At 38.2% G+C, this 21,113-nt stretch overlaps 1 protein-coding gene and 1 pseudogene across 5 annotated transcripts in view; both read left to right on the top strand.

The window, feature by feature from the left end:
* The window catches only part of UNC13B (unc-13 homolog B), a 228,275-nt gene that overhangs the window by 61,922 nt on the left and 145,240 nt on the right, over nt 1-21,113 (top strand). For 4 of the 5 annotated variants that reach the window (XM_057723630.1, XM_057723632.1, XM_057723631.1 and 1 more), the window contains exon 7: nt 3,237-3,294. In XM_057723630.1, the coding sequence (XP_057579613.1) occupies nt 3,237-3,294 (58 nt within the window). Of the gene's footprint in view, nt 1-3,033; nt 3,143-3,236; nt 3,295-21,113 lie in introns of those variants that run through there. The other variant, XM_057723633.1, reaches the window with a different exon arrangement.
* On the top strand, nt 3,109-20,181 carry LOC130845849 (annexin A1-like; annotated as a pseudogene).

Here is a 21,113-nt window from a genome sequence, read left to right as displayed (position 1 = left end):
TATTCCAGCTTTTATGTTTCCCTATATCCTTACTGATGCTTGTTATTGCCAGATTTAAAATTTTTGCTAATCTAATGAGTTTAGAGCTTCATCATTTAAATTTGCATTTCTCTGTTTATTGGTGACATTCATTTAGTCATTTATTCACCAGATAACTTATTGAGCACTATGTACCAGGTACTGCTGTAGATGATTGGTATACATCAGAAGTTAAAACAAAGACCAGTGTCTTCTTGCACCAAGTAGAAGGAGACAGACAGTAAGCAGGAAACGTAACAAATATAGTTAAGCATCAGAAGATGAGAAGTGCTATAGGAGGAAAACCCATTTTCTCCATGCAGGTTTTACACTTCTTTTGTTAGGTTTACTCCTAATCATTGTGAATGTTATATTTATTTAAAAGTTACATTTTCTGATAGGTCATTGCTGTCTATATAAGGCAATGCTGCTCAATTTTTTTTTTTTTAGTGTTGATTATATTCACCAAGTCTTATTAATTCTACTAGTTTAGAAATTTCTTTGAGTTTTTTAGTTTTTGCTTCTTTGAATAAGTTTTTATCTCTTTCCAATCCTTATGTCTTATTTTTTAAGTGAAATTTTTATGCATATGTTTTTATTAACAGACTTTATTTTTCAGGGCAGTTGTGCATTACAAAAATGTTAAGCAGTTAGTAGAGGGGGTTTCCATATCAGCTCTTACCTGCCTCCTCCCTCTGGTTTTCCTTATTATTAACATCTTAGACTAGCATAGTACATTTATTACAATTAATGAGCCAATATTGATATATTATTATTAACTAAAAGTTAATATTTTATACTTATATTTATTTTGTTTTATTAACTAAAAATCCTTAGTTTTTTTTTCAGATTTCATTAGTTTTTATCTCATGCCTTTTTTCAGTTCCATTATCCCATAGAGGACACTGTGTTACATTTAGTTGTCATATCTCCTTAGGCTTCTCTAGGGTGTGGTATTTTTTTCAGACTTTCCTTGTTTTTGGTGACCCCTTACTTTTTTTTTTTTGACCCTTTACTTTTAAAAATTCATTGTGTAAAACGTCCTGTGTAATTTTTAATAGTGAAAGTGGGAAGCCTTGTCTTTTTCCTGACTATAAGGGGAATGCATCATAAGTCTTAAAGTGTGATATTTGCTATAGATTTTGATAGATACCCTTTATCAGATTTAGGAAATTCTATTTTTTCTGATTTTCTGAAATATTTTGACATGAAAAAGTAAGGGATTTTATCAAGACGTTTTCTGCATTGTTAGATCACATAGTTTTTCTCCTTTAATCTGTTCGTGTAGTGAATTGCGTGAATAGATTTTCAGATATTGAACTATCCTTTCATTTAAAGTCCCTTTGGTCATGATACTTTAACCTTTATATGCCAACATTCGTATATATGCATACATATACATACATATTCACATAGAAATATTAAGCACTTATTTATGATGAATAAATATCATATGATTTGGTTTGGTAATCTATTTAGGATTTTTGCATCTGTATTCATAAATGAGATTGGCCCATAATTTTCCTTACTTGTGCTACTTTTATTTTCTTGTACATAGGTATTATGGATTTTTTTCCTTAGGTCTCTTAGTGTTATTAATTAGGTTGTAGTTGGTCTTCAGCTTTCTGCTTTGGACCTGAAAGAGATTCATTAAATGTCTCTTCTGGAAATATCTACTCTCATCCATTAAGTCTGAATTCTTCTGGTTTAATGCTTAAAGTTTTATGATTTCCTCACTGTTATGCCTATGTACTGCCTATAAAAATTCCATTATTTATAATATTTATTATTACCAATCCCTTTGTTATTTTGGAATGGGTTGCTTAGCCTCTAAGAAGTTTTGAACTTTTTTATGATTGATGGTTTTACTAATACTATTATATTATTTACACTGTGCTTGACTTCTAACCCTTCCCCTAATGGAAGTAGTAATAGTGTTGTCTACCTCTGATATTTGTGTTATAGTTTGTTTCTTGTACTTTATATATAAAAGTATATTTATATCCAAAAAGTGTTTTGTGTTTTGTATCCAACCACTTGAAATGCCCTTCACCACTAACATTCATTGTATAAGCCACCATCAACTTTCATCTGGATGGTTTCAATCATAAGTCTTATTTCCCCACTGGTTCCCTATAGTTCTTTTCACATGGCAGCCAGAGTGATTTTTGTAATCAAGTCATATCCCTCTGGTGTTTAAAACTTTACAAAGCTTCTCAATAGACTAGAATAAAATCTAAACTCCTTACCATGATTTACAAACTGTATTCCCCTAGTGCCTGGAACAAGGCCTTGCACATAATAGGCACCCAAGAAATATCTGTTGAATGAATGACTCCTTCAGTGTTAGAGAAGCTCTGTCTTGCCCAGAATCTTACAGTTTATTAATAATGGCAGAATCAGGATGAAAACTCATATTTGCAAGTTGCTGGACCAAGTTATGTTTTTTCCAGTCCTCCAATGGGCTCTGATCCAAACCATTTTGTCTTCCAGACTCTGTGTACCTGTGTTAATTTGTTTATGCCTTTTTCTTTTTGTTTGACCTTTCTAAATCTTGCCCATCTTCAAGACTTGAACTTAATTTGGCTCCCTTTTATAGAACTTTCTTTTTTTTCTGTTTTTTGGTGGTGATAGTGGTGGGTTGTGTTGGGGAGGTTAGAGTATAACTGGTTATACTCCAGTATAACCTATAACTAGGTTAGACTCTAGTAAATATCAGATGTTGTATTACATGCTTACAGCAGTAATTTCACTTCCCACGTGACCTTGTGAGGGAAGAAGCCTTATTTTTTTTTTTTAAGGATGGAGAAAACTCAAGTCTCAGAGAGGTTTTCAGTTGCATCATTCAAATGGGGAAATCTATATATTATCTGAGTTTTCTAAGTCCTCTAAGTCTTCTAGGGCTAAGCCTTCTACAGCTGCCTGGCAGACCTGGAATTGTGCCCAGGTACCCTTGGTCAGAACAGCCTCTCTGCTGTCCTGCTTATGCCTATCACATTGGACCAATGCCATATCTGATAGTCTGGCCTGTACGTCAGGATCACACAGGGAAATCAGCAGCAGGATGATCTGTTCCTGTTTGATAAGAAATTTGACTCCAGTCAAATGCTAAATCTTTTTATAGGTAGCTATGATTTTTCTTCTTCTTTTTTTTTTTTCCTTCCTCTTTACTTGGGCCTCTTACTATGTTTGTTTTTTTTTCTCCTTTCTGCCTCTAGTATTCTAGTCAAGAAGAGAGCCGGAGGAAACCATTGCCTACTGCTGCCGCCCAGTGTTGTAAGTGAGAAACTTGTCTCTGAATCTCTTCTTAATCACAGCTTTCTGTCAGTTCTCCAAATGTGGCTTATATTGAGTTGGGGAAGTTGCAGATATGGTATGCATAAACAGAAGATATTCCAGAAATACACCTTATTCAGGCCCATACTGCCAATGGCTATCTGCTCTTTAGCTTTAAGAAGAGATCTTTTGGTTTTAAGTGGCTGTAGGTAGGGCAGTGGTGCTCTTTTCCATTTGCCAGTTTTTATCCCTGGAGGGATGATTTTTCCCATTCTGTCCCCATTTATCTGTTATTATTGTTTAAGATACAGTTTAAATGTTACCACCTCTGGGAAATCTTCATGCTATTTCTTCCTTTTCTCCAGTCTAGATTAGGTCTTTTCTTTGCTTCCATAGTATCGTGTATATACATCTATTGTATAACCTATCATATATTATAATCTATGTATATTTCTTTGACAAGAATGCAAAATTTTTAAAGTCATAGAATCTTCCATTTTGTATTCCTAGCATCTGGCTCAATACCTGATACATAGCCTCAATAAAGTTTGATAAATGATTAACTGAGAGAGAGAACTCGTCATTTCTTCTGAGATTAACTTATCCAGACCACACAAATTCCTCTTGAAATGAGCCATGCATTGTTGATATATTGGTATCTTCTCAGCTTCTCTCAGAACAGCTTGAGGAGACACTGAAGGACTGATTTGAAATCAGTTCTCTTTCACTTTTTCAACCTGTGGGGGTGAGTGTGCATATGTTGTGTTTCTTTATGTTTCTGTAGTGTTTCTGAATAAATGCCAAACTCTTATCAACTGCAGGTTGATAGTGGTGGTGATAGTGGTAGTAGTTATTGTAGTAATACTAGTAATAGTAAGAACCACAGCAGCTAACATATTTTCACGTTTTATAGTATGCCAGATGCTGCTGTAAGAGCTAAAATGTACTAATTTGTTTAATCTTCATAACAACCCTAAGACATAGATTTTACTGTTTTACTCATTTTTAAGATGAGGAAACTGAGGTTGAGTTATTTGCCACGGATCACATAGGTAGTAGGTGAAGTAGATATTCAGATATAGACAATCTGACTCTATATGGCCTGTGCATTGAACCACTATGTTATACTACTTCCTTCATATTGTTTCTTCTTTTTCCCTTTAAAAAAATTTTTATTGAGTTATAATTGACATACAATGAACTGCATACATTTAAAGTTTACAATTTGGTATTTTTTTTATTAGTCATCTATTTTATACATATTAATATATATATGGCAATCCCAATCTCCCAATTCATCCCACCCTAATTTTCCCCTCTGCTTCCCCCCCTTAGTGTCCATATGTTTGTTCTCTACATCTGTGTCTCTATTTCTGCCTTGAAAACCGATTGACCTGTACCATTTTTCTAGGTTCTGCATATATGCGTTAATATACAATATTTGTTTTTCTTTTCCTGACTCACTTCACTTAGTATGACAGTCTCTAGGTCCATCCATGTCTCTACAAATGACCCAGTTTCATTCCTTTTTATGGCTGAGTAATATTCCATTGTATATCTGTACCACATCTTCTTTATCTATTTATCTTTTGATGGACATTTAGGTTGCTTCCGTGACCTGGCTATTGTAAATAGTGCTGCAGTGAACATTGGGGTGCATGTGTCTTTGAATTATGGTTTTCTTTGGGTATATGCCCAGTAGTGGGATTACTGGGTCATATGGTAATTCCATTTTTAGTTTTTTAAGGAACCTCCATACTGCTCTCCATAGTGGCTGTATCAATTTACAATCCCACCAACAGTGCAAGAGGGTTCCCTTTTCTCTACACCCTCTTCAGCATTTACTGTTTGTAGATTTTTTAATGATAGTCATCCTAACCAGTGTGAGGTGATACCTCCTTGTGGTTTTGATTTGCATTTCTCTAATAATTAGCGTTGTTGAGCATCTTCATGTGCCTCTTGGGCATCTGTATGTCTTCTTTGGAGAAATGTCTGTTTAGATCTTCGTCCCATTTTTTGATTGGGTTGTTTATTTTTTTGATATTGAGCTGCACGAGCTGTTTGTATATTTTGGAGATTAATCCCTTTTTGTTTGCTTCCTATTTTATCTGATATGATATTTTATCTGATATGAGTATTGCTACTCCAGCTTTCTTTTGATTTTTATTTGCATGGAATATCTTTTTCCATCCCCTCACTTTCAGTCTGTATGTGTCCCTAGGTCTGAAGTGGGTCTCTTGTAGACAGCACATATATGGGTCTTATTTTTGTATCCATTCAGCCAGTCTGTGTCTTTTGGTTGGAGCATTTAATCCATTTACATTCAAGGTAATTATCGATATGTGTGTTCCTATTACCATTTTCTTCATTGTTTTGTTTTTGTTTTTGTAGGTCCTTTTCTTCTCTTGTGTTTCCCACTTAGAGAAGTTCCTTTAGCATTTATTATAGGGCTGGTTTGGTGGTGCTGAATTCTCTCAGTTGTTGCTTGTCTATAAAGCTTTTGATTTCTCTGTTGAATCTGAATGAGATCCTTGCTGGGTAGAGTATTCTTGGTTGTAGGTCCTTCCCTTTCATCACTTGAAATATATCATGCCACTCCCTTCTGGCTTGCAGAGTTTCTGCTGAGAAATCAGCTGTTAACCTGATGGGAGTTCCCTTGTATGTTATTTGTCGTTTTTCCCTTGTTGCTTTTAATGATTTTTCTATGTCTTTGATTTTTGTCAATTTGATTACTATGTGTCTTGGCGTGTTTCTCCTTGGGTTCATCCTGCCTGGGACTCTCTGTGCTTCCTGGACTTGGGTGGCTATTTCCTTTCCCATGTTAGGGAAGTTTTCAATTATAATCTCAAATATTTTCTCTTTCTTCTCCTTTTGGGAAAAAGAATGGAGTTCTTTGTCTTCTCCTTCTGGGACTCCTATAATGCGAATGTTGGTGCATTTAATGTTGTCCGAGAGGTCTCTTAGTCTGTGTTCATTTCTTTTCATTCTTTTTTCTTTATTCTCTTCTATGGCAATGATTTCCACCATTCTGTCTTCCAGGTCACTTATCCGTTCTTCTGCCTCAGTTATTCTGCTATTGATTTCTTCCAGTGTATTTTTCATTTCAGTTATTGTATTACTTATCTCTGTTCGTTTGTTCTTTAATTGTCCTAGGTTCTTGTTAAACATTTCTTCCATCTTTTCGATCTTTGCACCCAGTCTTTTGCTGAGGTCCTGGAGCATCTTCACTATCATTATTCTGAATTCATCTTCTGGAAGATTGCCTATCTCCACTTCATTTAATTGTTTTTCTGGGGTTTTATCTTGTTCCTTCATCTGGTACAAAGTCCTCTGCCTTTTCATTTTGTCTATCTTTCCGTGGTTGTGGTTTTTATTCTGCAGGCTGCAGGATTATAGTTCTTTATGCTACTGCTGTCTGCCCTCTGTTGGATGAGGCTATCTAAGAGGGTTGTGACACTTCCTGATGGGAGGGACTGGTGGTGGGTAGAGCTGGGTGTTGCTCTGGAAGGCAGAGCTCAGTAAAACTTTAATCCGGTTGCCTGCTGATGGGTGGGGCTGAGTTCCCTCCCTGTTGGTTGTTTGGCCTGTGGGGACTCAGCACTGGAGCTTATAGGCTCTTTGCCAGGGCTAATGGTGGACGCTGGGAGGGCTCACGCTGAGGATTACCTCCTAGAGCTTCTGCTGCTGGTGTCCTTGTCCCTGAGGTGAGCCGCAGCCACCCTCTGCCTCTGCAGGAGACCCTGCAAAACTAGCAGGTAGGTCTGGTTCACTGCTCCTTCCCCCTGGGTCCTGGTGTGCACACTACTTTGTGTGTGCCCTGCAAGAGTGGAGTCTCTGTTTCTCCCAGTCCTGTGGAAGTCCTGCAGTCAGTCAAGTCCTACTGGCCTTCAAAGTCTGATTCTCTGGGGATTCCTCCTCCTGTTGCTGGACCCCCAGGTTGGGAAGCCTGATGTGGGGCTTAGAACCTTCACTCCAGTGGTTGGACTTCTGTGGTATAATTGTTCTCCAGTGTGTGAGTCACCCACCCAGTGGTTGTGGGATTTGATTTTATCGTGATTGCACCCCTCCTACCATCTCATTTCAGTTTCTCCTTTGTCTTTGGGTATCTTTTTTGGTGAGTTCCAATGTTTTGTGGTTGATGATTGTTCACCAGTTAGTTGTGATTCCGGTGCTCTCTCAAGAGGGAGTGAGCACACGTCCTTCTACTTCACCATCCTGAACCAACCTCAATAATCTTCATATTGTTTCTGAAAAGGAAAACCCCCATTCATGGTTTATAAATCCATTGATTTCCTTCCATTCTATTGGCTACTTACTTTCCTGATAAAAGTAAGGCCACTGGCAGAGGTCAACATTTTTTCTTTATTTAAGGAAAACCTTTTTTTCATGTGGTTTATTATTTTTGTTTTTGCCGTTTAGGAACTGGATTTATCAAACATTTAGGGTCATGGGAGACCAGAAGAATCTGAATTGAAGACCAAGTTGTGAATTAAAGTCTATAGGTCATTTTCAAAACTCATTGTAATGAGCTAATTAAAAAATTTATTTATTTATTTATTTATTTTTTGTGATTTTATTTATTTTTTATTTTTTATTTTATTTTATTTTTTATTATTTTTTTGGGGGGAACACCAAGTTCAATCATCTGTTTTTATACACATATCCCTGTATTCCCTCCCTCCCTTGACTCCCCCCCACCTTCCCTGTCCCAGTTCTCTAAGGCATCTTCCAGCCTCGAGTTGGACTCCCTTTGTTATACAACAACTTCCCACTGGCTATCTCTTTTACAGTTGGTAGTATATATATGTCTGTTGTACTCTCTCGCTTCGTCTCAGTTTCCCCTTCACCCCCCGCCCCCTCCCAAACCTCGAGTTCTCCAGTCCAGTCTCTGCACCTGTGTCCTTGTTCTTGTCACTGAGTTCATCAGTACCATTTTTAGGTTCTGTATATGTGAGTTAGCATACAATATTTGTCTTTCTCTTTCTGACTTACTTCACTCTGTATGACAGACTCTAGGTCTATCTACCTCATGACATATAGCTCCATCTCATCCCTTTTTATATTATGTATATATGTATGTATATGCCACATCTTCTTTATCCATTCATTTGTTGATGGGCATTTAGGTTGCTCCCATGTCCTGGCTATTGTAAATAGTGCTGCAATAAACATTATGGTACATGTTTCTTTTGGGATTATGGTTTTCTTTGGGTATATGCCCAGAAGTGGGATTACTGGATCATATGGTAGTTCTATTTGTAGTTTTTAAAGGAACCTCCAAATTGTTTTCCATAGTGGCTGTACCAGCTTACATTCCCACCAACAGTGCAGGAGAGTTCCCTTTTCTCCACACCCTCTCCAACATTTGTGGTTTCCAGATTTTGTGATGAGGCCATTCTGATCGGTGTGAGGTGATACCTCATTGTGGCTTTGACTTGCATTTCTCTGATGATGAGTGATGTTGAGCATCTTTTCATGTGTTTGTTGGCCATCTGTATGTCTTCTTTGGAGAAATGTCTATTTAGGTCTTCCGCCCATTTGTGGATTGGGTTATTTGCTATTTTTGTGCCAGTACCATACTGTCTTGATCACTATGGCCTTGTAGAATAGTTTGAAGTCAGGAAGCCTAATTCCACCAACTCCGTCTTTCCTTCTCAAGATTGCTTTGGCTATTCGGGGTCTTTTGCGTTTCCATACAAATCATAGGATTTCTTGTTCTAGTTCTATTAAAAATGCCGTTGGTAATTTGATAGGGATTGCGTTGAATCTGTAAATTGTTTTGGGTAGGATAGTCATTTTCACAATGTTGATTCTTCCAATCCAAGAACATGATATGTCTCTCCATCTGTTTGTATCTTCTTTGATTTCTTTCATCAGTGTCTTATAGTTTTCTGCATACAGGTCTTTTGCCTCCTTAGGCAGGTTTATTCCTAGGTATTTTATTCTTTTTGTTGCAATGGTAAATGGAAGAGTTTCCTTCATTTCTCTTTCTGCTTTTTCATTATTAGTGTATAGGAATGCAAGAGATTTCTGCACATTAATTTTGTATCCTGCTACTTTACTAAATTCCTCGATTAGTGCTAGCAGTTTTCTGGTAGAGTCTTTAGGGTATTCTATGTATAATATCATGTCATCTGCAAAGAGTGACAATTTTACTTCTTCTTTTCCAATTTGGATTCCTTTTAATCACCTATTTTGTCTTCCCTGTACTCTGTCCCTGTCAGGACACTCATGCCCCGCCTGTTTAAAAAAAAGGAAAGACAGAAAAGAAAAGAAAAATGCAAAAACCGCCCCGAAAAGAAACTGCAGAATCTTTAGTCTTAGAGTGACTATGTTAACAACCACATAAACTTAGGAGAAATTGCCCTCAAATGTGTAAGTTAACATCTTTGAAATGATCAAGGGGCTGAAAACGTCCTTGTGGGGAAAATGCTGGGTTATCTAGCCCACCAGTTAAGAAAAAGATCCCATCCCCATTCATCTTCAGCCCTACCCGGCCAGCGCCCTCCACCTGCCTCTTTCTTCTGGGGACTCCTACAGCCCGGAACTGCAGAGATAGCGGTGGTTGCTGCAGCCAAGAAGCACGGATTGGCCCCCTCTCTGAACCCCGCCCTTCTCCAGGCCAATGCGGTGAAAGGGTCCACAACCTCGGAGCCCCTGCGCGCAGGTGATGGAGCAGCGCGCCCTTCCTCCCAGCCCACCAGTAAGGACCCTCCCCGAATAGGAGGAGCTGCAACCTAAGCCAGACAGACGTCGTATTGAGAGCCAACTGGAGGCAAATCCCACCTCCAGGTGTCTCAATCCTTCCAATGGAGTGAGAAACTATCTCATAGCCCTAGTGAGGGGACCCAATGATAAAGGAACTTTCACTCTGACTAGAGGACGAAGCCAATGGAATAGAAAATTCGCCGAGGTGACAGGGCAAGCCAAGGGGATGAAAAGATCCCGCCTCTACCGCGGTGGCGGAGCCAGTGGCGTGCCGGGCCCAAGAGCGCAACCCAGTGGGATGATGGGGTTTGCTCCCGGCCGTGGCCGGAGCCAATAACTGCCGCTCACTGGCTCCCTGGTGCCCTTGGCTGGCCGCAGAGCCAGGGAGCTGGCCCGCTGGGAGAGTCCCGCTGCCGAGGGGAGGATGGCGGCGGCCATGGTGCTGGCCGCTGGGCTCTGCTAATGAGAAGTGAAATGGAATGATTGAGATTTCTCTTCCCATTCCTTCCTGGGTCCATTTGATAAAATGCAGTTCAAGTGATTAAAGGGCAAATGCCTAGAGGGCAGGAGGAAATAAGAGACTATAAATAATCAGCAAGTTTATTAATTTTCTTACATTTTTTTGTATGTTTATCAGCTAATTTGTTTTTTTAAGAACTTTTATTGAGATACAGTTAACAGACAATAAACAGCATATATTTAGAGTGTACAATTTGGTATCCCAATCGCCCAAGTCATTCCCCCCACAACCCTCCCCGCTTTCCCCACTTGGTGTCCATATGTTTGTTCTCTACATCTGTGTCTCTATTTCTGCCTTGCATTTCCTCTTTCATAGTTGTTAGCATTTGCCTTATGTATTGAGGTGCTCCTATATTGGGTGCATATATATTTATAATTGTTCTCTCCTCTTCTTGGATTGATCCCTTGATCTTTATGCAGTGTCCTTTCTTTTTTTATTTTAAGGTCTGTTTTATCTGATATAAGTATCACTACTCCAGCTTTCTTTTGATTTTCGTTTACATGGAATATCTTTTTCCATCCCCTCACTTTCAGTCTGTATGTATCCCTAGGTCTGAAGTGGGTCTCTTGTAGACAGCATATATATGGGTCTTGTTTTTGTATCCATTCAGCCAGTCCGTGTCTTTTGGTTGGTGCATTTAGTCCATTTACATTCAAGGTAATTATCGATATGTATGTTCCTATTACCATTTTCTTCATTGTTTTGTTTTTGTTTTTGTTTTTGTAGGTCCTTTTCTTCTCTTATGTTTCCCGCTTAGAGAAGTTCCTTTAGCATTTGTTGTAGGGCTGGTTTGGTGGTGCTGAATTCTCTTAGCTTTTGCTTGTCTGTAAAGCTTTTGATTTCTCTGTCGAATCTGAATGAAATCCTTGCTGGGTAGAGTATTCTTGGTTGTAGTTTCTTCCCTTTCATCGCTTGAAATATATCATGCCACTCCCTTCTGGCCTGCAGAGTTTCTGCTGAGAAATCAGCTGTTAACCTGATGGGAGTTCCCTTGTATGTTATTTGTTGTTTTTCCCTTGTTGATTTTAATAACTTTTCTCTGTCTTTGATTTTTGTCAATTTGACTACTATGTGTCTTGGCGTATTTCTCCTTGGGTTTATCCTTCCTGGGACTCTCTGTGCTTCCTGGACTTGGGTAGCTCTTTCCTTTCCCATGTTAGGAAAGTTTTCAACTAGAATCTCTTCCAATATTTTCTCAGGTCCTTTCTCTCTCTCTTCTCCTTCTGGGAACCCTATAATGCGAATGTTGGTGCGTTTAACATTGTCCCAGAGGTCTCTTAGGCTGTCTTCAGTTCTTTTCATTCTTTTTTCCTTATTCTTTTCTGCATCAGTGATTTTCACCATTCTGTCTTCTGGGTCACTTATTTGCTCTTCTGCCTCAGTTAATCTGCTATTGGTTCCTTCCAGTGTATTTTTCATTTCTGTTATTGTGTTGCATATCTCTGTTTGTTTGTTCTTTAATTCTTCTAGGTCTTTGGTAAACTTTTCGATCTTTGCATCCAGTCTCTTTTCAAAGTCCTGGATCATCTTCACCATCATTATTCTGAATTCTTTTTCTGGAAAGGTGTCTGTCTCCTCTTCATTTAGTTATTTTTCTGGTGTTTTATCCTGTCCCTTCATCTGGTACAAAGTCCTCTGCTTTTTCATTTTCTCTATCTTTCTGTGGCTGTGATTTTCAGTTCCACAAGATGAAATCCTGCTGATACTGATTCATACTGCTGTCTGCTCTCTTAGCTAATTTGTTTTTATATGCACAGCCTGTTCCTGTCTTTTGACTACTCCATAATATATTTTTATTTTGAAAAATTTTAAACTTATAGGAAAGTTTCCATTTACCTTTTACTAGATTCAGTGATTAACATTTTGCCACATTTGCTTCTCTTCCTTCCTACCACTGTATCCCATTTCTGTCTCTCTATACACATACATAAAATACACATGTATTTTTTTAATCGTTTGCATATATAAGTTTTAGACTTTATGACACATCAGCATGTATCTCCTAAGAGATAGAACAGTCTGCATAACTAAAATACAGTTATCAGATTCAAGAAATTTAACATTGCTGCAATAATATCTAATATACATTTCATATTAAAAATTCCCCAATTGTCTCCCAAGTATTTTTATAGCCCCTCCCCCCACACCAGCATATGAGCTTCTAATCAGGAGTCATACATTTTTATTTGGTTGTCCTGAATCTAATTTCCTTTAATAATAATAAAAAAGCTTGCCTTTTTATTCATTTATGACACTGTTGTTTTTTTCCATTTAGAACAACATTTTATTCTAATTATAATGTCTACTGCAGATGGCAGTATACACTAGTACAGATTTCTGGGAAGCCATTTGGCAATATGTACCAAGAACCTTTAAAAATTCATAACCTTTGATTAAGCAGTTGAATTTCTGGAAATTTGTCCTAAATAATCAAGAAACAGGTAAAGATTTGTATAGAAAGGTGTTCATTACAAAATTATTTAAATAGCAAAATTTGAAAATGACTTAATAGTTAAACAATAGTAAATGATAATAGTAAAATTTGAATATTAAGCTTTGAAATAATGTATTAGAGAAATTTTCATGAAACTAAATTAAAAAGTATACAAAATTCTTACTCTGTGTATATGTGTATGTGTATATGTGTATACATATGTACACATATAATTAAGAATTTTTGCATACCCCTAAAATTCATTTTGAAGCCCTAGCCCCTAGTATGACTGTATTTGGAGATGGGGCCTGTGAGGAGATGATAAAGGTTAAATGAGATCAGTAGCCCTCTAATCTGATAGGGTTGATAACCTTTTAAGAAAAGAAAGAAACAACAGAGTTTTCCATGTGAGGACATAGCAAGAAGGTGTCCATCTGAAAGCCAGGAAGAGAACTTTCATCAGGAAGTAAATCAGCTGGCACCATGATCTTGGACTTCCTAGCCTTTAAACTTGTGGGATACAAATTTCTGTTGTTTAAATCACCTAGTGTGTGGTATTTTGTTACACTAGCTGAGCAGACTAGTACAGATTTTGGAACTGAGTGGCGGGGTGCTGATGTAACAAACACCTAAAAATGTGACAGTGAAAAAAAAAAAAAATGTGACAGTGGCTTTGGAAGTTTGGATAATAGGTTAAAAGGCTGAAAGAATTCTGAGATGCATGCTAGAAGAAGCCAGTGTTGCTGTGAAGGGACTCTTGGCAGAAATATGGATTTTAAAGCTCTTCTGGAGAAGTATCAGGTGGAAATGAGGAATGGTTTATTAGAAACTGGAGGAAAGGTAATCCTTTTTTAAAGTGGCAATGAACTTGGCTGAATTGTTCAAGTTGTGAAAGGTAGAGTTTATAAGTGATCAAATTGAGTGTTTAGCAGAGGAGATTTTTAAAAAATATTTATTATTTTATTTTTGACTGAGTCAGGTCTTAGTTGCGGCATGCAGGATCTTCGTTATGACATGCAGGATCTTTCATTGCAGCCTGCAGGCTCTTTGTTGCAGCATGTGGGCTTCTCTCTAGTTGTGGTGTGGGCTCCAGAGTGTGTGGGTTCTGTAGTTTGCAGCATGCAGACTCTCTAGTTGAGGTTCACGGGCTCAGTAGTTGTGGCACATGGGCTTTGTTGCTCTGCGGCATGTAGGATCTTAGTTCTCCAACCAGGGATCAAACTCTTGTCCCCTGCATTGGAAGGTGGATTCTTAACCACTGGACCACCAGGGAAGTCCCTAGCAGAGGAGATTTCTAAGCTAAGTAATGAAGGTATGGCTTGGGTCTTCCTTACTGCTTATAATAAAATGCAAGAGGAGACAGTTGAATTGAAGAAGGAATTGTTAAATAAAAAGGAACCAGAACTTGGAGATTTGGAAATTCTTAGCCTATCCTTAGCCTATATATTGTGAAAAATGAGAAATCTTGTTCTGAAGAAAACACTAAAGAGATCATGGATGTGACTCATGGACTTAACCAGCCATCAGCAGAAACCAGGAATAGAGATGGAATTATACCAGCAGAGACATTGCCAGTTTCAACTAAAGGGGACAGAGCAAGAGGGATGGAATGAAAGAAGGCTGTTGGATTTCTTGGATTCTGCAAGACTAGATCATAGAGTTATTTGACTGTAAACATATGCTATTCTTGAGGAAAGACAAGAGTGACCTGGAAGGTGATTCGGAGAATATCAGGACTGCCAATCTTAGCACAGGCCCAGGGGACAGAGATGCTTCCTTTTGTTTCAGAGGGTGGCCACCACAGAGAGCTGTGGGGTCAGAGCCACTCTGTAGAGCTGAGGGAGTGCCGCCCCAGTGGAAGGTAGGTCATTGAGCCAAAGAGAATTATTCTCTAGCCTTAAGATCTAATGGAATTTGCCTTGCTAGGTTTTGAACTTGCTTGGGACCTGTCACTTCTTTCCTATTTCTCCCTTGTAGAGTGGGATTATCTTTCTGTCCCACCATTGTATTTTGGAAGCACATGTTTGATTTCACAGGTTCACAGCTGGAGAGGAATTTTGCCTCAGGACGAATCGTGACTGGATTCTCACTCGTATCTAATTTAGTTGCTATTTAAATGAGTTTTTGGACTTTAGACTTTAGAGTTGATGCTGGAATGAGTTGAGACTTTGGGGCTGATGGAATAAAATGAATGTATTTTGCATGTTATAGGGACATGAATTTTGGGGGACCAGGGGCAGAATGATGCTAGGGCTGAGTTGTGTCCCCTTAAAATTCATATGTTGAAGCCCTAAATCCCAACGTGATTGTGTTTAGAGATAGAGCCTGTGAAGAGGAGTTGTGGGTTAAATGAAGTTGTAAAGGTTGAGCCCTAATCCTATAAGGCTGGTGCCCTTTTAAAAAGAGGAAGAGACAATAGTGCTCTCTCTGCCATTTGCAAGCTGGGAAGAGAGTTCTCACTGAACTCTGCTAGAACCTTGATCTTTGACTCTTGGCCACCAGAGACAGAGAAAATAAATTTCCGTAGTTTAAGCCACCCAGTCTGTGGTATTTTGTCATGACAGTCCAAGCAGACTAATATACTTATTGTAAATATATCTATACACTTAGGGGGAGAATACCTAGAAAAAGAAGCACTAAAATACTCACCAAATTTGTCTCTGATATGTGGACTATGACTTTTTCACCCCCCTTTTTGCATTTCTTACATTTTCTAAATATTTAACAATGTAGTACTTTTAATAGTTAGAGGTTGTTAATAAGAATAATGGAGTAATTGAATCCTTGTTCTAGATGTGGGTTTGCTGCTGTCTCTCTTAGTGACTTTGGAAGTCTTTCCATTGTCTATTTCAATTTTTTGTTGTATAGAATGGGAGAGTTGGTCTAAATGATCTCTAGAACTCTTTTTAGCTATAATATCATGCGACCCTATAACTTCCTACTCCTAAGATTTCTTCACATGGATGCTTCCTCCATTATCTTTTCTGCTAGGGTCAGTTCTGTGCAGTCACTTGTGACATGTCTGCAAAATATTTTCAGAAATCACTGGGCTATTGCTCTAAAGAAACTCTTAAACTTATGTTTGATATGAAAGTTTCTCTGGTCCCAAGTACATCTTAAAAGTGATGAGATTCTTTAAAAGTATTGGGGCAAACTATATGCTGCTTTCCAATGTTTTCTTTTGGCCAAACCTTTCTGATGGTGAATTTAACATTCAGTAATAACACTTCACATTCACTTTTATCTTAGGATATTTTGGTCTCCTTTGGTAACTGCAATATATGTAGATATGTCATAGAGTGATTATTACATTATGTCTACGTGTCTTTTATCCCCTGTATTATTGCCAGTTCTTGTTCCCATTACTTCAGGGAAAGATATGGCAGGCAAGAGCTGAAGAAATGGTCTTCCTGGCTTTAGTAACTGAAAGCCTAAGACTTGAGGGGAATGTTCAAAATGTTTTGAGTAACTATTTATGGGAGGAAGCAGAGGTTCACCTTATTCTCCCTATTCCTGACTAAGAGAAGCCTTCCTTGACTTGACTGAGAAGAGAGAAAGAAGGTGACCAGAGTAGACACATTGGGACCTTGTTTCTGCTTTCTGGGTGGTACTGGTGAACAGTAGGACCCCAAAGAGGGAATGACTGGGTGCTGTGTCTAGACCTATGGGTCCTCACTGAGACTTCTGTGCTCCAGCAAGTTGTGCATTCTGCAGAATGAGTCCTGGGCTCTCTAGAAGTAGCAAGTGAAACTCTGGTTCTAATAAAGCCACTTGGGCAGGATTTAGAGAGGTGTCAAGTGTTTTCTGTGTACTAAAGATCAAGGACTAGAGGCGATCTGGATATTTCGGTGAATGCCATTACACAAAGACATACCTATGCCATGAGCAGTCATTTCACTGCAGTGTCTCATTCTCACAGTAAGTCAGTATTTGGAGCAGTCTTCATGGACAGGTAAGACTTACATTGAAATTTTGAAGATGTTTCTGTTTTATAAGAACAGTAACATCAGTCCTCCTAGGAGGGGTCTTGAGCCTCTCTTTGTTGGTTGTTGCTGCCTGTCTGGTTGATACTGCTTGATTCTTCCTGTCCTCTCTTGGGTAGATGAATACCTGTTCTCTCATTGGGGTACATTTGTGATTCTCCAGAGGCTACCTCAGAGTACTTTTCAGGGTTGTTTAGTCCCACATCAACATAGACATTCTGCTGGACAACTGACACGGATCCAGTTAAACTGCCTTTCAAAATTTCCTAAAATTTGGATTTGTCTGATTGTTTCTTCCTACTTAGTTCTGGTTACTACAGAGCTGATGTCAGTGTGTCCCTTTTTTTGTGATGCTTATGTTAATTATTAGTTCAAATGATGTTATCCAGATCTCATCACTGTTAAGGTATTTTTTCCCCTCTGTAACTAATAAATAAGCTATTGGGGGTAGGTGGGTAATATTTTGAGACTGTGTGTATATAACTATTTTCTCATAACCTTTCATCCATTAATTTTATTTCATTATTTATTTATTTTTTAAAAAAATATTTATTTATTTATTTATTTTGGATGTTCCAAGTCTTGTTTCCAGCGTATGGAATCTTTAGTTGTGGCATGCGGGATCCTTTTTTTTTTTTTTAAAGTTGAGGTATGTGGGCTTCTTAGTTGTAGCATGTGAACTCTTGGTTGTGGCATGCATGCGGGATATAGTTCCCCAACCAGGGATTGAACCCAGGCCTCCTGTGTTGGGAGCATGGAGTCTTACCCACTGAACCACCAGGGAAGTTCCCTCTTCCGTTAACTTTAGAATCTATTATGATTATAGCCTAAATTTATTATTATTCAATGCATTAGTGGTTGCAAAATGGTGATTTTCTAACTCTATCATTCCTTACTTTGAGTAGCTGTCAATCTTTTTTTTTTCCTGGGTTCAAAACCCTCAACCAGGGACTTCCCTGGTAGTATAGTGGTTAAGAATCTGCCTGCTAATGCAGGGGACATGGGTTCGATCCCTACTCTGGGAAGATCCCACATGCTGTGGAGCAACTAAGCCCATGCGCCATAACTACTGAGCCTGGACTCTAGAGCCTGTGAGCCACAACTACTGAGCCCATGTGCCACAACTGCTGAAGCCCACACACTAGAGCCTGTGCACTGCAACGAAGAGTAGCCCATGCTTGCCACAACTAGAGAAAGCCTGTGCACAGCAACGAAGACCCAACACAGTCAAAAATTAAAAACAAAGCAAAACAAAACAAAAACCCTCAACCATTTTTTTGAAATTATTTTTTATTGGAGTGTAGTTGCTTTACAGCTGTCAATCTTCTGCAGAGTAAGTTTCCCTCCTCTCCTCTCCTCCTTTTTTATGACTATCACTATGGACTCATGAATTCTTAACTCAGTGTTTTATAATCCAGTTCTGGCATTCTCTTTGATGCTCAAATTTTGGCTTATGGGAGTTCCTTTAAAATCAGATCCTGTGTCCTTTTGATGTGACCCCATCATTTTTTGACCATTTCCTTGCTTTCCTGGTATAAGATGTTCCAGGCTGATCTCGTCCTTTTTCTGCCTCAGTTCTAGAATAAGTCATTTCTCCAATGAGCCCTGGCTCCTTTTAGTAGGGGATGGTATTTAGAAATCAAAGTATTCAAACTTCAGTCTTCAGTAAGGATATTTATACCTATGTCTTGTCAAGGAATCCAGCAGCACATTGCGTTGCCACACCAAATAGTCTTATGACTACTAAGTTCCACAATTTTTTGCTGTATTCAATTTTTACACATCTACTTTTTCCACCCACTGTATTATCAGTGACAGTATCACTGGCTGCAGTTGAGAAATGAATCAAAACTGAATCAGCATCTGGCAAGGACTTGATGAGATGAGTACTCACATATTCTGCCAGGGTGTGTAAATTAGTACAACCTTTCTAACTCAGTAATTTCACTTCTAGGAACTATTCAGGGAAAATAACTTGAGATGCAAAGGAGCATTGATGAATAGGCTTTAATTATAATGGAGAAAAATTGCAAAATTAATAGAAGAATGTGTAATTGTGGTATTTCCATATAGTGGAATAATATTTTTTTAAGTAACTTTTTTAAGATACATAACGTGAACCGTTCTGAGAAGAATCTCTCTTTAGGTCTTTGGACCGAAATGGAAAAAAAAGATCCTTCAGAAATGGCAATAGTATCTGAATTCCTCAAGCAGGCCTAGTTTATTGACAGTGAAGAGCAGGAATACATTAAAACTGTGAAAGCATCCAAAAGTGATCCTGGGTCAGCAGTGAGCACCTATCCTACCTTCAATCCATCCTCGGATGTTGAGGTCTTGCATAAAGCAATCACAGTTAAAGGTGTGGATGAAGCAACCATCATTGAAATTCTAACTGAGAGAAAATGCACAGTGTCAGCAGGTCAAAGCAGCCTATCTTCAGGAAAAAGGAAAGCCCCGGGAAGAAGCTCTGAAGAAAGCCCTCACAGGTCACCTTGAGGAAGCTGCTTTGGCTTTATTGAAAACTCCAGCCCAGTTTGATGCTGATGAGCTCCGCGTTGCCGTGAAGGGCCTTGGAACTGATGAAGACACTCTGAATGAAATTTTGGCATCAAGAACTAACAGAGAAATCAGAGAAATTAACAGAGCTTATAGAGAGGGACTGAAGAGAGATCTGGCTAAAGACATTGCCTCAGACACATCTGGAGATCATGAGAAGGCTTTGCTTTCTCTTGCTAAGGGTGACCTATCTGAGGAGCTTGCCATAAATGATGACTTGGCTGATATGGATGCCAGAGCCTTATATGAAGCAGGAGAAAGAAGAAAAGGGACAGATGTGCGTGTGTTCACTACCATTCTGACCACCAGAAGCTATCCCCATCTTCGCAGAGTGTTTCAGAAGTATTCCAAGTACAGTAAGCATGACATGAACAAAGTTTTGGACCTGGAGTTGAAAGGTGACATTGAGAAATGCCTCACAGTTATTGTGACGTGTGCTACAAGCAAACCAATGTTCTTTGCTGAGAAACTTCATCGGGCCATGAAGGGTATTGGAACTCGTCATAAAATACTGATCAGGATTGTGGTTTCCCATTCTGAAATCGACATGAACAACATCAAAGCATGCTATCAGAAGTTGTATGGCGTTTCTCTCTCTGCCAGGCCATATCCTGGATGAAACTAAGGGAGATTATGAAAAAGTCCTGGTGGCTTTCTGTGGAGGAGACTAAACATTCCATTGATGATCTCAAGCTTTTTGATCAGAAGACTTTTTAATTATATCTTTTCATTCCATATCATAGATTTGAATAGGAAAGTTTCTTCAACAGAAATATAGTCTAGTAACTCCTTCCTGGAAAATATAGCTTATAAATCATTTTTTTGTATTACAACTTTATATAATATAATAATTTTTCAAAACTTATGTTTTAAAAAAATATATTTACCCCAAACTATAAAACTGCATAAAGAGGTTGTTCTAGTAACATTGCCTGAGAAAAATGTTTATGTCGCAGAAAATAAAATGATTTTATAGGACAAAAAAAAAAGATACAGAAAACAATTATGTGAATAAGTTTTTAAAAAGCAGTATCCTGAACTGATTAAGTAGTAGGATCCCAATTAATTTATGTATGTATGTATGTATGTATGTATGTTTAGTGGTCCCCTGTGGCATTCTTTATGCTTTTTTGTACTTTCTGTATTTTCTCCAAATGCATTTATGATAATTTAAAAACCAATATGTATCAAAAAATGATCCCAGGCCTGACAATATAGAGGCAGGTCATTGTAGATTTACTTTTTTAGTTTGGATTTGAGACTTAATTGAATGATGGTTGGTTGTTAAGGTTGACACAGTTTAGTTCAGCAATACTAGTGATTCCTTCATTGGGAGTTCTAAGTAGCTCTTAAAGTTGTATCTCTTCTGTTAATAATATCCCTAAGATCGCTCCTAATAAATTACTATGGCTGAAATAAGCTTTGGGGTCTGTCTTCATTTGTAATATGACCTCTATGCAAGCTTGAAATTTTAATTGAGATACAGCCTACCATTGATGTTTCAAAGAGATTTCTCTGATTGTCTATGAAAGGTTTGCTTCACTGCTTTTTTACAATATTGCCTATAAATAGTGCCATATCAGATCATAAACCAAAATTTCCTGAGTATGAATCAGTC

The sequence above is a fragment of the Hippopotamus amphibius genome, chromosome 2 (genome assembly GCF_030028045.1).
Source record: "Hippopotamus amphibius kiboko isolate mHipAmp2 chromosome 2, mHipAmp2.hap2, whole genome shotgun sequence".
Taxonomy (NCBI): Eukaryota; Metazoa; Chordata; class Mammalia; order Artiodactyla; family Hippopotamidae; genus Hippopotamus; species Hippopotamus amphibius.
Note: the sequence above shows the minus strand (reverse complement) of the source record. Positions and strands in the feature narration are given on the sequence as shown.